Here is a 14,492-nt window from a genome sequence, read left to right on the forward strand (position 1 = left end):
TGTGTGTCTGTCTGTGTGTGTCTGTCTGTCTCTGTCTGTCTCTGTCTGTCTCTGTCTGTCTCTGTCTGTCTCTGTCTGTCTCTGTCTGTCTCTGTCTGTCTCTGTCTGTCTGTCTCTGTCTGTCTCTGTCTGTCTCTGTCTGTCTCTGTCTGTCTCTGTCTGTCTCTGTCTGTCTCTGTCTGTCTCTGTCTGTCTCTGTCTGTCTCTGTCTCTGTCTGTCTGTCTGTCTCTGTCTGTCTCTGTCTGTCTCTGTCTGTCTGTCTGTCTCTGTCTGTCTCTGTCTGTCTGTCTCTGTCTGTCTGTGTCTGTCTGTGTCTGTCTGTCTGTGTCTGTCTGTCTGTGTCTGTCTGTGTCTGTCTGTCTGTCTGTGTCTGTCTGTGTCTGTCTGTCTGTGTCTGTCTGTGTCTGTCTGTCTGTGTCTGTGTCTGTCTGTGTCTGTGTCTGTCTGTGTCTGTCTGTCTGTGTCTGTGTCTGTCTGTGTCTGTCTGTCTGTGTCTGTGTCTGTCTGTGTCTGTCTGTGTCTGTGTCTGTGTCTGTGTCTGTGTCTGTGTCTGTGTCTGTCTGTGTCTGTCTGTGTCTGTCTGTCTGTCTGTGTCTGTCTGTGTCTGTCTGTGTCTGTCTGTGTCTGTCTGTGTCTGTCTGTGTCTGTCTGTGTCTGTCTGTCTGTCTGTCTGTGTCTGTCTGTCTGTGTCTGTCTGTCTGTGTCTGTCTGTCTGTGTCTGTCTGTCTGTGTGTGTGTGTGTGTGTGACCACAGGCTCCCGGGTAGGATCCCTTTATTATAGGCAGTGGTATCTTCAGGGGGAGATGGCCTTGCTGGGTAATTAGAGAATAGGATCAGGATCATTTGGGCCTACATCACTTAAGTCATCTATGAGGTGATATTTGAGATGTTTGTGGAGAGAAATTGGATAGAATATATAAGTGGGGGTGGTGGTGGAGTAAAGGAAGGAAAGGAGAACGTGGTGGTGTTGGCTGTTCTGTAGCCTTTTCCTTCTCCTTTTCACAAGAGACTATTTTAGGTGGAGGCCCAGCGTCTAAAATCTCTTGAAATGTTAGTTGTCTCTTAATTGTCACAGGAGAGGCTATTATCCTTTTTGTTCCCTTTTGTATGCCAAGTTTGCTCCCTTTAGCATCCATGATTCCCAGTATAGGTTCTATGTCAGATGACTCCTCAGTAACTGAGAATGCTTACTGCTGTCCGTTTTCCGTTCCAAAGATTGACACAGAATGCTTGACCCGAACCGAAATTGTCAGCCTTGAAACTTGTGTTAATATTTTTCGGCTCTGAGGTGGGAATGTCTGATTTTCGGCTCAATACCGAAACAGATGTAGATTTCTGTTTGGTCGGTGCTGAAAGCATTTCGGTCTTTATCTTCGGTCCCGAATCCGAAGGTTGGTCATCCGAATGTTTTTTTCAAATCCGACCAATGCCCGAGAGCAACAGAGGACCGATGACGAAAGCAGGAGTCTTTTTAATTGTCTTTGTTTGGTGTGATGTGGCTGATGTACTCGCTTACTGCGCCGGTGGGATGGACTGGCTGTCGACATCAGTGTCTCGATCCGAGTCAGTCTCTCTAATGGACAAGGCTGCACGTTGTCCTACTTCTTCCTGCGCATGCTCTTCTCCAAAGATGTCGGGTGTGTCGTCTGTTGAGTTGAGGCAATCTCTGATTGACGCACTCTTTGGTCCCGGATAGTCTTCTTTGATCGAAAATCTACAGGCGTCACAGGTTTCTTCTGTGTTCTGGAGACCGGCACAGATTACAAACCAAATGCTGATCAGTGTAGGGAAACATAGTGACACTGAGGACAGAACCAAAACTGAGTTTGTTTTATCAGCCCAGTAGTCTTCGACAACAATTAGTCGAAGTAGGCCCGAGAAGGGCATGGATGCCCTTAAGGGCATTACATCGACCTAGACAACAGAAACCAGATCGACTATCAAACGTATAGAATACGCGATCGAAAACTATACCAACGTAAATAGAAAGCTATAATAAAGTTCAGAAGATACCAAACCAAGAGCCACCTGGGCAAGAGGAAACCTGTCCAAACCCAACGATGGAGAGAAAACAATCTAAAAAAGGACTTGATGCCCATGCGCAGTATCACGGAGAGGAGTCACTTGATCTCATGACTCGAAAATCTTCTTCAAAGAAAAACAACTTGTACCAATCCGAGCCCAACACTAGATGGCAGACTTATGCAAAGCATGAGTATCTACAGCTGCACATGCCATCAAACATATTACAACATATTGAGTTAAACATGGCATTAGTCGCATTTGATACTTGCCTTTGGTTCCTCACATGGGCTGTCTGATCCACTGCTTTCTTCTATATTCAGCAAACTTGGCTCACTAAAAAGTAAAAGAAATAGAATGCATTTTACACTTTTGGGCTGGTATTCCAAAGATACTGTAGGTAGGTCTGTGAGAAATGCAATGTTAATGGCCAGTGAGGATGAACTGTGCAACTCTCCAGAGGGCAAAACTTTGCTGCAGAAACCTATGTTGCCATAATTTATTGTGATAAACAGTTAAGTTACAGTGCTGGAACAGATTCTGATGCAGCAGCAAGCAGCAAGTGGTAGAAGCAGGTTGAAGTCTCAGGTGGGTTGCTCTGAAAGAAAGTCACTCAAGTGTCCTCAGCAGTCAAGTTTCCGGAGTTAGTGGAAGTAAACTTCATAATCTTCTTGAGGAATACAATGAGCAGAAGACCCATGAGATGGGGAGGGCAAAAACTGGATTCCCCTCCCAAAGACAGGTCTCAAACACGTGCTCAATCTTATCTGTGGTGGTGATGGCAATGGTGGTACAAAGAGAAATTGGGTGTGGGAGTAATATTATTAATTGTGAGCAAGGTAGGACCTTGGAAATAAAGGGTGAGATCAGAGTATATGGTAAGTCCACTACCTATAGACCGACAGTATAATAGTGAAATCAGTAAATAAATGAAGATGCACTGTTTGTTTATCCAGTCAGCACTAGAAAAACTGTTTTTTTTTTTTGTTTGTTTTTTTAGCTGAGGTGACAAATCATTTGATTAGGTCTCAGAGGGGCCAAGGAAAAGAAAGTAGAAAAGGGCACACATAAAAAAGAACAAGATCCGGTTAAAAAGAATTCTAAGAATGACAGAGGCAGAAAAATATGGAACCTCTATTTTTTGCCCCTCCACAAATACAAATTTTCTTTCTAAAACATGACCTGTTTAAGTTCACTTGCGGGATGATTTCCAGTTGAAGCTACACTCCTTTCAAAGTATAACTATTGCCCTATCTAGCAGTAAATTGTTTATGATTGATTTAGAACCTTTACCTAATTAAGATGATCTAGAGAGATTGAACTAAAGAAGCAATTAAATTAAATGCTGTACTCAATGAAATTAGCAATTCCCCTGTTGGAACTGGCAGTGGTGTCAATTCAAAATGTACCTTTTGGTCTTAGTTTGAAGTTTCATTCACTAGTACAATTGTAAAAATGTATTTGGAATGAATGAAACAATATGTTTACTGACAGGATTACGACCATACTGGTCTTTCCCGACTGGTGTTTAAAGCAGTCAATTATCTTAGTAAGGATGGCTTTATTATGCCTTCTGACAAAGGTGGTAATGTTGTGATAATGTTTAGGGAACAATGTCTTACGGAGGCATACTAAATAATATAGTAAGTTAAATTAAAACACCTTGACTGAAACCTCTATTACAACTGGTAATACAGATAGGAAGGAAGGAGCCATTTCTAATACCTGCTATTTACTTTCTCCTCAAAACTCACAATTCACCGAACAGCGCCAATAGGCACGGCAAAATCCGTATTAATAGTCTGAAGACATGTCTAAATATTTGGACACGTAACTGATTAGGTCACATATTGCATCCAATGTAAACAAGCATGTGCAATGCATTGGGTCTCGCATTTGCTCGAGCTATTAGTGTTGTAAATTCCTAATAGGACTTTTCTAGCCACATAAACTGAAAATGAAAAGTAAGACAGTTGACATAAGCAAGTCGAATCAAGAGCGCCATGAGCGCGAAGCAGACACACAAAAGGAAAAAATAAGTTAGCTCACAGTAAAACGAATCGGCAATTGTGCAATTATCCATGTAACGGGGCAGTCTTCAAGGCAGTAACAAAACCGCCCCAAGGAGGGACAAATGTAAAGCATTTGCCAATGATAACCAAGGATTTTTGAAAGGCAAGCCTATGGGTGAAAGTGATGGGCGTGCGGTGGGCGTGGTTAAAACCCCACAATACAACAGGACACAGGTAATGTGATCAGATGATGGGAGGGGCATTCTTTTGAGAAGCACTGGCTCAATACCACAAAGGATGTCTATTCAGTTTATACATATAGATCTATCCAAAAGGTTACGCTCTTAGATATCTTAAATTTAACAGATCAGCCTCCCAATTAGAACCCACAAGAATGCTCATTGGCAAAGTCAAATTTCACCTGTAATTTAACTATCTCCTTTTCAAGCAGGGGAATTACTTGCACTCATGTGGCACAGCAAAGGGCTAGGTATGGACTAATTTTATGCTAATCTAACCATGCGAATACCAGGAAAAAAAAGAAAAACAACTATGCTTGAGACTCAGAAATGGAAAATTAAAGTCAACAAGTTCAGGTCTGGCTCAGTGTAGGAAAATGGCCCTTGTTGCAGTTAACCCCACCCCCCACCCCAACACTTTTTGTCTGATATTGATGCTGACTCGACAGTGTGTGCTGGGACCCAGCTAACCAGGTCCCAGCACCAGTGTCCCACTGCACTTGCAGCCCCCAGGCCTTGGAGAAATCGACACTCAGTGCAGCAACGATCAACAGGCAGCCCTCTTCCCTGTCCGACTAGTGGTGTGCCAGACACACCCTCGGGACCCCTCAGAGTTTCACTAGAAACCAGACCCGGGTGCCCCAGTGCCGCTGAGGGTGTGGGATTGGTGGCTACTTGGGGCTCCTGCCGTGCTCCTCTAATCCCCCATGGTCTGCCATCTGAGCCGCGGTTACTTTACCTGCTGGTAGACAGAATTCTGAGTGCCCCTTGTATCCATAGGAGCCAGTGTTAAAATTGCTCAACTTTGACCTCTGCACCCGGCCGGCCCCATGTTTGGGGTTAACTTGAACCCCTAACGGTGGACTACCTATAACCCAGAGACTGGAACTGCAAATCGCGTACTTACCTCTAAAACTGTACTTTATTTTCCTCCCCCAGGAACTGTTCTGAAAATGCAGTGTCCACTTTTAAAATAGATATTCTCAATTTTCTTAATAACTGTTTACTTGACTTAAGTAAAACAAAGTTACAGTGATGTCTATGCTAAGTACTTACCTGCAACAGTATTGACTTCTGAACTGAGTCTTGTGGTTCTAGTAATAAAGTAACAAATATATTTTTCTATATAGAATCCTATTGGTTTGGAGTTAAGTCATTGAGTGTGTGTTTCTTCTATTGCTTGTGTGTTTACAACAAATGCTTAACGCTACCCCTCTGATAAGCCTAACTGCTCAACCACACTACCACAAATAGAGCGTTAGTATTATCTATTATTGCCTCTGTCAAGCGTCATGGGGAACCCCTGGAATCTGTGTACACTATATCTCATTTTGATATAATATACACAGAGCCAGCTTCCTACATTGGTGGATCAGCGTTGGAGTCTAAGACTTTGCACTTGCTGGACTACTCAGCCAATAGCTGATCACATGACTAAATTCCAAAATTGCCTTTAGAAAACTCATTTTTGAATATTACTATTTTTTCTAAATCTTTAAAAGTCCTGCTAGGGCCTTGGTTAAGTCACCTTAGCATTTCTTTTTAGATTTAAACATCATTGTAAGTTAGAGATTAGTAACTAGAAGTAGTTTTAGTTCCTAAAAGTAATCCCCAACTTTAGAAACAGAGGGCCAGATGTAGCAAGCCGTTTGCATGTCGCAAACTGCGAAAATCGCAGTTTGCGCCATGCAAACGCCTAACGCGATGCTCATTCCCAAATTGCGAGTCGGTACCGACTCGCAATTTGGGAATGCGACTCGCAAATAGGAAGGGGTGTTCCCTTCCTATTTGCGACTAGCATCGCAATTCAGAATTGCTTTGTGACCGGGAATGCGGTCGCAAAGCAACTCGCAGTTACCACCAGTGTCACACTGGTGGTAACTCATTCGCAATAGGGAAGGGGTCCCCAGGGGACACCTTCCCCTTTGTGAATGTCGACAAAAATATTTTTTCAGACCACTGCCTACTCTGAAAAAAAGAAACCAAATGGTTTCGGTATTTTTTTCATTTTGCAACTGGTTTTCCTTTAAGGAAAACGTGCTGCAAAATGGAGAAAAAAAACTGCTTTATTTAAAAAGCAGTCACAGACATGGAGTTCTGCTGACTTCAGCAGGCCACCATCCCTGTGAGTGCAGGGACTCGCTATGGGGTTGCAAAATGCGACCCACCTCATGAATATTGAAGAGGTGGGTCTTTGCGACCCCATAGCGAGTCGCAGACGGTGTCTGAGACACCGTTCTGCATCCGAGATTGCGACTCGGAAATTGCGAGTCGGACAGACTCGCAATTTCCGAGTCGCAATCTCCGAAATTGCTACATCTGGCCCAAAATGAATAGCTCAGAAGACATGGTGATGGAACTCAACCTCACCACTTACCTGTGTTTTCAGATGAGTGTTAAGGAATCTCAGCAGCCTCAAGAAAATCAAAACCGGTTCCAACCCTACCAAGGTCAAGCTCCAGGAGCTCTTGGCAGAGAATATAATGGACCTCCCCACTGAGGAGGAAGACCTCTCCTCAGATGGGGAAGAAGCTGGGGATCAGGAGGAATAGCTCTTCCCTCCTAACCTAACTAGGGAGACCAGGGTTCAAAGATTCCTGTCTCCAAAGAGCGTACTCACAGGATCTGGATCTTCCACTCAATTAAGAGGACATCCTTTTAGCAAAGATGGCCAAAAGTTTATCTTTGGAGAAACAGCTTGTGGCTATATAAAGGGAGAGAAAGGAAATGGGTTTAGAACCCATAAATGGTGGCAGCAACAAAATAACTAGGGACAGAGAGTATTCTGACACCCCAAAAATCCCTGAAGGTATTATCCCCAAATATGAGGATGGTGAGAACATCACTAAGTGGTTCATAGCCTTTGAGAGGGCCTGTGGAACCAGAAGATTAAAAAAAAGTCTCATTGGGCAGCTCTCCCTTGGGAACTGTTTACTGGTAAGTGTAGGGATAGGCTCCTCAAACTCAATGGTGCAGATGCTGAAACCTATGACCTCATGAAGGATACCCTGATTACGGGCTTTGGATTCAGGGGTACTCACAAAACTTTGATGCAGTCCTCGGTTGATTTTGTAGACTACTCAGTCAAAACAATGGATGATTGGGTAACTGGAATTGAAGTGCATGACTATAATCGCCTTCCTAATTTGTTTATGAAAGAACACATTTTAAGTAACTGCTTCAATGAAAAGTTGCATCAATATCTGGTAGACCTAGGTCCAATTTCTCCCCAATAATTGGGAAAGAAGGCAGACCACTGGGTCAAGACTAGGGTAACCAAGACTTCCATGGGAGTGACCAAAAGAAAGGGGCTACAAAGCCTGCCCAGGAGAAAGTGGGTGACACTCCTAGAAGTAAAGAAAGAGTCATCTGTAGGCCCTCAAAAACCTTTCCAGGTGGGTGGGCCCCAAGACACATCCCAAAACAAAGGTGGGTACAGGGTAAGAACTGGGATGCCACTAAGGCATGGTGCCACAACTGTAGACATACAGGGCATCACACCAAGGACACTTCTTGTCCCAAAAACAAACCACCTAGCAAAACCCCAGAGGTGACTAGTGTAGCCATTGGGAATGAATCCTCAGATGAGGAGGTCCTCATAGCCTTAAACTGGAAAATGGGCCCAACAGGTGTGCTGGAGATTCCAGAGGGAAGTAGACACTTCCACCACCTACTGGTGGTGCCCTCAGAGACACTTGTGCCACTTTCACTATTGTGACTGACAGGCTGGTGCTCTTGTACCAGTACATCCCAGGTGAGACTGCCAGAGTAAGGTTTAGCCTATACAAGGTCACTATTAGGCCTGTGGCTTTAGTGCCCCTAGAAGTGGGTGGGATTTTTAGCTGGAGAAGGGTGGTAGTCAGTACAGACCTCCCCCTTGATTGTCTCCTTGGAAGTTACTACCCAGAGGTTAGTCAGAGCCCCAAAGAGGAACTGGTCCAGTACCAGCCCTCTCCCAAGGATTCTGGAGGTAATGCCCCTGCAGTCTCTGAAGGTAGGCCCCAGAAGAGAAAAAAATAAAATAAACCGGTGCTGGAAAGGTGGATAAACATTAGCCAAGGTTCCAGTAAGCCCAGGAGATTCTGCTCCAATAGGGAAAAACTCCAAAAGTGGCACTGATAAAGTCCCACCTGACCCACAAGAAGTCCTGATTAGTCAGGCAACTGTTAAGCATGAGTGGGTGGCTCTTCAGCTAACAGAAGAAAGAGTGAAAGAAGGGTGTTTACTACAAGAAGTAGCAACCCCCCACTCTACCACAGCAGACAGGTACCCTGAACCCAAAGAAGTCTGTAACTTAGCCCCTTCCCTTGTTGGTGAAGAGCTAAAGGTGTGGTTCTGGGCACGGACGGCTGTCAGTGGCCTCTGCTGGGTCTTAGCCTTTATGGCTGCACTGTCCTTGACATGGTGGTCTGACCCCATGCTTAATAGCAAGTTAGGCCCCCTGACCCTGTTGGTCATGGTGGGGTTACTCCAGCTGTGGGTAATCTCTTTGGGTAAGCTAGGGGTGACCCCGGCTAAGGAAAGATTAGCAGAGATGCATACCTCTAACCCCAAAATAAAAACAAATAGGTGAAGACACTAAAAACACAAACAAGAGGCAATTCAGAATGGGTCCCATCACTGTTGAGTTAGGTTCATTCCCTAGAGGGAATGACCTAGACAGGAGGATGTAAGGCACAGTAGTCCATGCAACAAAACAGCCTGTATCCCTGCTCTTCCTCACCTGACAGACTAGGAAGACTCTCCCAGGTTTGGCTGAGTCTCCTGAACTTGTTGGGGGGGAGGGGGAGGAGCAGGGGGCCAGCGGTGGGGCTTGTGTAGGTAAATGGCCCTTGTTGCAGTTACCCACCTCACCCACACACTTTTTGTCTGATATTGATGCTGACTTGACAGTGTGTGCTGTGACCCTGCTAACCAGGCCCCAGCACACGTGTTCTTTTACTAAAAATGTACCATTGTTTCCACAACTGGCACACCCCTGGCACACAGATAAGTCCTTTGTAAAATGACTTGTCTGTGGTACCAAGGGCCCTGTGAAGGTACCTATGGGCTGCAGCATGTGTTGTGCTACCGTAAGGGACCACTCACCTAACATGTGTACACTGCCACTGCAGATTGTGTGTGCTGGTGGGGAGAAAAAGGCAAAGTCGACATGGCATCCCCCTCAGGGTGCCATATACACAAAACACTGCCTGTGGCATAGGTAAGTCGCCCCTCTAGCAGGGCTTAAAGCCCTAAGGCAGGGTGCACTCTACCACAGGTAAGGGCATGGCTGCCTGAGCAATATGCCCCTACAGTGCCTAAGTCCATTCTTCTACAGCTCCATAATAGCTACACTGAATACTGGGAAGTTTGGTATCAAACTTCTCAGAATAATAAACCCATTCTAATACCAGTGTTGGATTCATTAAAAAATGCACACAGGGCATCTAAGAGATGCCCCCTGTATTTTACCCAATCCTCTAATGTAGGACTGACTGTTCTGTGCCAGCCAGCCACTAGCAGATGAGTTTGACCCCCTGGGGTGAGAGCCTTTGTGCACTCTGGGGCCAGAAAAAGGCTGCACTGGGTGGAGGTGCTTCACACCTCCCCCCTGCAGGAACTGTAACACCCAACTGTGAGACTCAAAGGCTCAGGCTTTTTGTTACAATCCCCCAGGGCACTCCAGCTACTGGAGATGCCCAGCCCCCGGACAAAGCCCCCACTTTTGGCAGCAAATCCAGATGGATAATTAGGAAAAACAAGGAGGAGTCACCACCTCAGCCAGGACCACCCCTAAGGTGTCCAGAGCTGAATGACCCCCTCCTTGCAGAATCCTCCATCTTGGTTTGGAGGTTCAGGGCCAGTAGGGATAGGAATGTGCTCCCCTCCCCAAGTGGAGTGAGCACAAGGAGGGTGTAGCCATCCTCAGTGGCAGTAGCCATTGGCTACTGCCCTCTAACCCTGAAAACACCCCTAACTCCAAATACTTGCCCAAAGTAATTATCCTTGACATATTATAAATGCTCCCTCTCATAGTGAACTTCATCACACTACAAGAAACTGTTACTGTTATTAATGTCTACATGACCGTGACAGATGATACGATGACTGAGTTGATAATATCAAGAATAGGATTACTAGGAATCTTTTTTCCAATCATGCAACCAGAGCAGTACATGAATACAAAAAGAAAAAAAACAACAAACATGTCTCTAAATGGATGACAGCTATAACATATGTAGCTTCCCTTTGAAAAAAGTATGCCTATTGTGGGCCCTAATGGCATAAATGTGATATAAAAGCACTTCCCTAATACAAGCACAATTCATTATTTGCATAGTAGAATAATTCAGAATAGTAATGCTCTCAGGGGAGGAGATGGCAACTAGCCAACGGCTTTACACTTACAGAAGTATCCGGACAGTGATTTTAAATTTCTAAGATCTGTATGGATCTGCAACCAAACAAAACATTCTGCGAGTGGCAAACATGAATACAAATTATGTCAGCCTAACCTGAAGCTAATTATTGTATTGTGAACCCTAAAGACAAAAGGTCTCACTACTGTTGAAGGCCTACATTACTGTGGAAGAAATGAATGGCTTGCTTGTCTGTACTATTTTCTAAAAGATCCCATTTGGCTTTCTATTCAGTCGGAAGCATTTCACAAGGGAGGAAACCTGAACTCAGCTGGAAACATGAAATGTTTAATATAACAGATATCACTGAGGTGCTGTGTGTAGTTTTGTGCACCCCATGGAAAAAGAAAGAATTCGAGAAAAATGTTTTCTTATCAACTTGAATGGTGTTTTTCTGTTTTGTACTCAACTGCTCGAGGTAAAATTGAGTACAGTTAAAAAATGGCAAATGTTGAAAGGCAAATTTTACAGCTGTAACATTTATTTTCTAAATATGCGCAATTAAATATATACTATATAGAATACCTCATATATTATTGTGTCTTTCTCACATGTGAACTTGTTCACAAAGTTGGGATTCGATTGATAGAATGACTATTCGAATTAGATGCACTTGAACATATTGGTCACAAAAATACAGGTAAGTCAGGGGCATGGTGTAGGAAGTTGGCTCTGTATATACTATCTCAAAGTAAGAGATAGTGTGCACAGAGTCAAAGGGTTCCCCTTAGAGGTAAGATAGCGGCAAAATTAGATAATTCTAATGCTCTATTTTGTGGTAGTGTGGTCGAGCAGTAGGCTTATCAGAGCGTAGTGTTAAGCATTTGTTGTACACACACAGGCAATAAATGAGGAACACACACTCAAAGAGTTAACTCCAGGCCAATAGGTTTTATATAGAAAAATATATTTTCTTAATTTATTTTTGAACCAGAAGTTCAAGATTTGAAGTAAATACATAAAATGCAAGGTACTCCACACAGGTAAGTTAGGAACTTTGAATTAGAGCAATAGCATACACAGTTTTAGTAAAAATGGCAATAAGCTATTTTAAAAGTGGACACTGCAAAAATCAACAGTTCCTGGGTGAGATAAGTATTGGTTAGTTTGTGAGGTAAGACACTTACAAGTCTAAGGTCTTGGGCATAGACAGCCCACCTATGGGGGTTCAAGGCAACCCCAAAGTAACCACACCTGCAGCTCAGAGCCTGTCAGGTGCAGAGGTCAAAGAGGTGCCCAAAATACGTAGGCGCCTATAAAGAACAGGGGTGCTCCGTTCCAGTCTGCCTACAGGTAACTACCTGGGTCTTCGGAAGGCAGACCACAGGGGTTTTGTAGAGCACTGGGGGTGGGGGGGGGGGGGGGGGGGGGGGCAAAAGTAGGCACACAAAACACACCCTCAGCGGCACAGGAGCGGCCTGGTGCAGTGTGCAAAGCAGGCGTCAGGTTTTGTATTGGAATCAATGGAGGAACCCGGGGTCACTCTAGCGGTGCATGCAGGGCACAGGGGGGCTTCTCGGGCCAGCCACTGACTGGGCTAGGCAGAGGCACTCCTGCACTGAGGTACAGTTCCTTCTGTTCCTGGGGGCTGCGGGTGCAGTGCTTGGTCCAGGAGTCAGGTTCCTTGTTACAGACAGTCACGGTCAGGGGGAGCCTCTGGATTCTCTCTGCATGCGTCGCTGTGGGGGTCCAGGGGGGTCGTCTCGGGTTACTCACGAGGTCGCAGTCACCTGGGAGTCCTCCCTGTAGTTTTGGTTCTCTGGAGCCAGAGCTGGGGGCATCGGGTGAAGTCTCACACTTCCTGCGGGAAGAGTGAAGTCTTTAAAAGTTGCTTCTTTATTGCAAAAGATGTTGCTGTGGTTGAGCAGAGCCTCTGCTCACTGGAGTTTCTTGGTCCTTTGGTTCAGGGCAGTCCTCTGAGGCTTCAGAGGTCGCTGGTCCCTATCGGATACGTCACTTTTGCAGTTTTCTTCGAGTCAGGAGACAGGCAGGGACTGGGGCCAAAGCAGTTGTTGTCTCCGTCGTCTCTGCAGGGCTTTCAGGTCAGCAGTACTTCTTCCTGTTTCGGGTTGCAGGAATCTGATTTCCTGGGTTCTTGGGTGCTCCTAAATACTAAATTTAGGGGTGTGTTTAGGTCTGGGGGGCAGTAGCCAACGGCTACTGTCCTGAAAGGATTGCTACACCTTCTTTGTGCCTCCTCCCTGATGGGAGGGGGGCACATCCCTCATCCTATTGGGGGAATGCTCCAATCTCAAGATGGAGGATTTCACAAGGCAGGGGTCACCTCAGCTCAGGACACCTTAGGGGCTGTCCTGACTGGTGGGTGACTCCTCCTTGTTTTTCTCATTATCTCCTCAAGCCTTGCCGCCAAAAGTGGGGGGCAGTGGCCGGAAGGGCAGGCAACTCCACTAGCTGGGATGCCCTGGGGTGCTGTAACAAAAGGCATGAGCCTTTGAGGCTCACCGCCTGGTGTTACAGTTCCTGCAGGGGGAGGTGAGAAGCACCTCCACACAGTACAGGCTTTGTTCCTGGCCACACAGAGTGACAAAAGCACTCTCCCCATGTGGCCAGCAACTCGTCTGGTTGTGGCAGGCTGGCAGAAACTGGTCAGCCTAGCACTAGGAGTCGGACTGGTATTCAGGGGGCATCTCTAAGATGACCTCTGGGTGTATTTTACAATAAATTCCACACTGGCATCAGTGTGCATGTATTGTGCTGAGAGGTTTGATACCAAACTTCCCAGATTTCAGTTTAGCCATTATGGAACTGTGGAGTTAGTGTTTGCCAAACTCCCAGACCATAAACTCTTCATGGCTACCCTGCACTTACAATGTCTAAGGTTTTGCTTAGACACTGTAGGGGCATAGTGCTCTTGCACATATGCCCTCACCTGTGGTATAGTGCACCCTGCCTTAGGGCTGTAAGGCCTGCTAGAGGGGTCCCCAGGGAGCATAAGACATGCTGCAGCCCTTAGAGACCTTCCCTGGCATCAGGGCCATTGGTACCAGGGGTACCATTTACAAGGGACTTACCTGGATGCCAGGGCTGTGCCAATTGTGGAAGCAAAGGTACAGTTTAGGGAAAGAACACTGGTGCTGGGGCCTGGTTAGCAGGGTCTCAGCACACTTTCAATCATAAATGGCATCAGCAAAAAAGCAAAAAGTCAGGGGGAAACAATGCCAAGGAGCCATTTTCTTGCACGTGGCTTACCAGCGATGGAGGCAGCAGCTGTTCTGTGAGGCTCCCGCCATGGACCCTCATACTATGCCATCCTGATTGCAGATTGATCCCCCAGGGCCTCCATGTTAAAGCTGATGCCCTAAAATAAATCCTGTGGACGCTGGGTAGCCCGATATTGGCTGTGTGGGGGATAGTTCCCCGGCGGGCCGCTCTCCCGTTGGAGTAAGATGGTGGCCGTAACTGCATAAGAAGCCAGTGCCTGGGCGCAGGAGAGAACGACGACCAGGCCCTTACAGCCCTGGCAGGGAATTAGGACGGCCTCCAAGGAGCCCAGAGCAATGCTGACCAGTTGAACCCCAGTTAGGACAAAGACACACAGCTGCCCATGAGAACGAAGGCAGCTGTGCAGAAGGTAAAGGCCGGCGAGAACGAGAGGAAGCAGCTGGGGCGAGAAGAGACAGGTGTGAGGCCCAGGTGGACTAGCACATACAGGGGTCGGAGAGGGGGCTGCGCAATCATCCAAGTTATCCGTTCCAGGTGAGGGCTGCGGAAGCGCTGGGCCTGGCATGATGACCGCAATCGCGTGAGAACACCGCAATGGTCAGCGGTCAGAAACTAAGGAGAGCTACAGTTCCC

The 14,492-nt window shown here is 46.1% G+C and overlaps 1 protein-coding gene across 10 annotated transcripts in view; it reads right to left on the bottom strand.

Annotated features, from left to right (window-relative positions):
* The window catches only part of SENP6 (SUMO specific peptidase 6), a 914,216-nt gene that overhangs the window by 842,263 nt on the left and 57,461 nt on the right, over nucleotides 1-14,492 (bottom strand). For all 10 annotated transcript variants that reach the window (XM_069235653.1, XM_069235659.1, XM_069235655.1 and 7 more), the window contains one exon: nucleotides 2,297-2,360. In XM_069235653.1, the coding sequence (XP_069091754.1) occupies nucleotides 2,297-2,360 (64 nt within the window). Of the gene's footprint in view, nucleotides 1-2,296; nucleotides 2,361-14,492 lie in introns of those variants that run through there.

The sequence above is a fragment of the Pleurodeles waltl genome, chromosome 5 (genome assembly GCF_031143425.1).
Source record: "Pleurodeles waltl isolate 20211129_DDA chromosome 5, aPleWal1.hap1.20221129, whole genome shotgun sequence".
Classification (NCBI taxonomy): Eukaryota; Metazoa; Chordata; class Amphibia; order Caudata; family Salamandridae; genus Pleurodeles; species Pleurodeles waltl.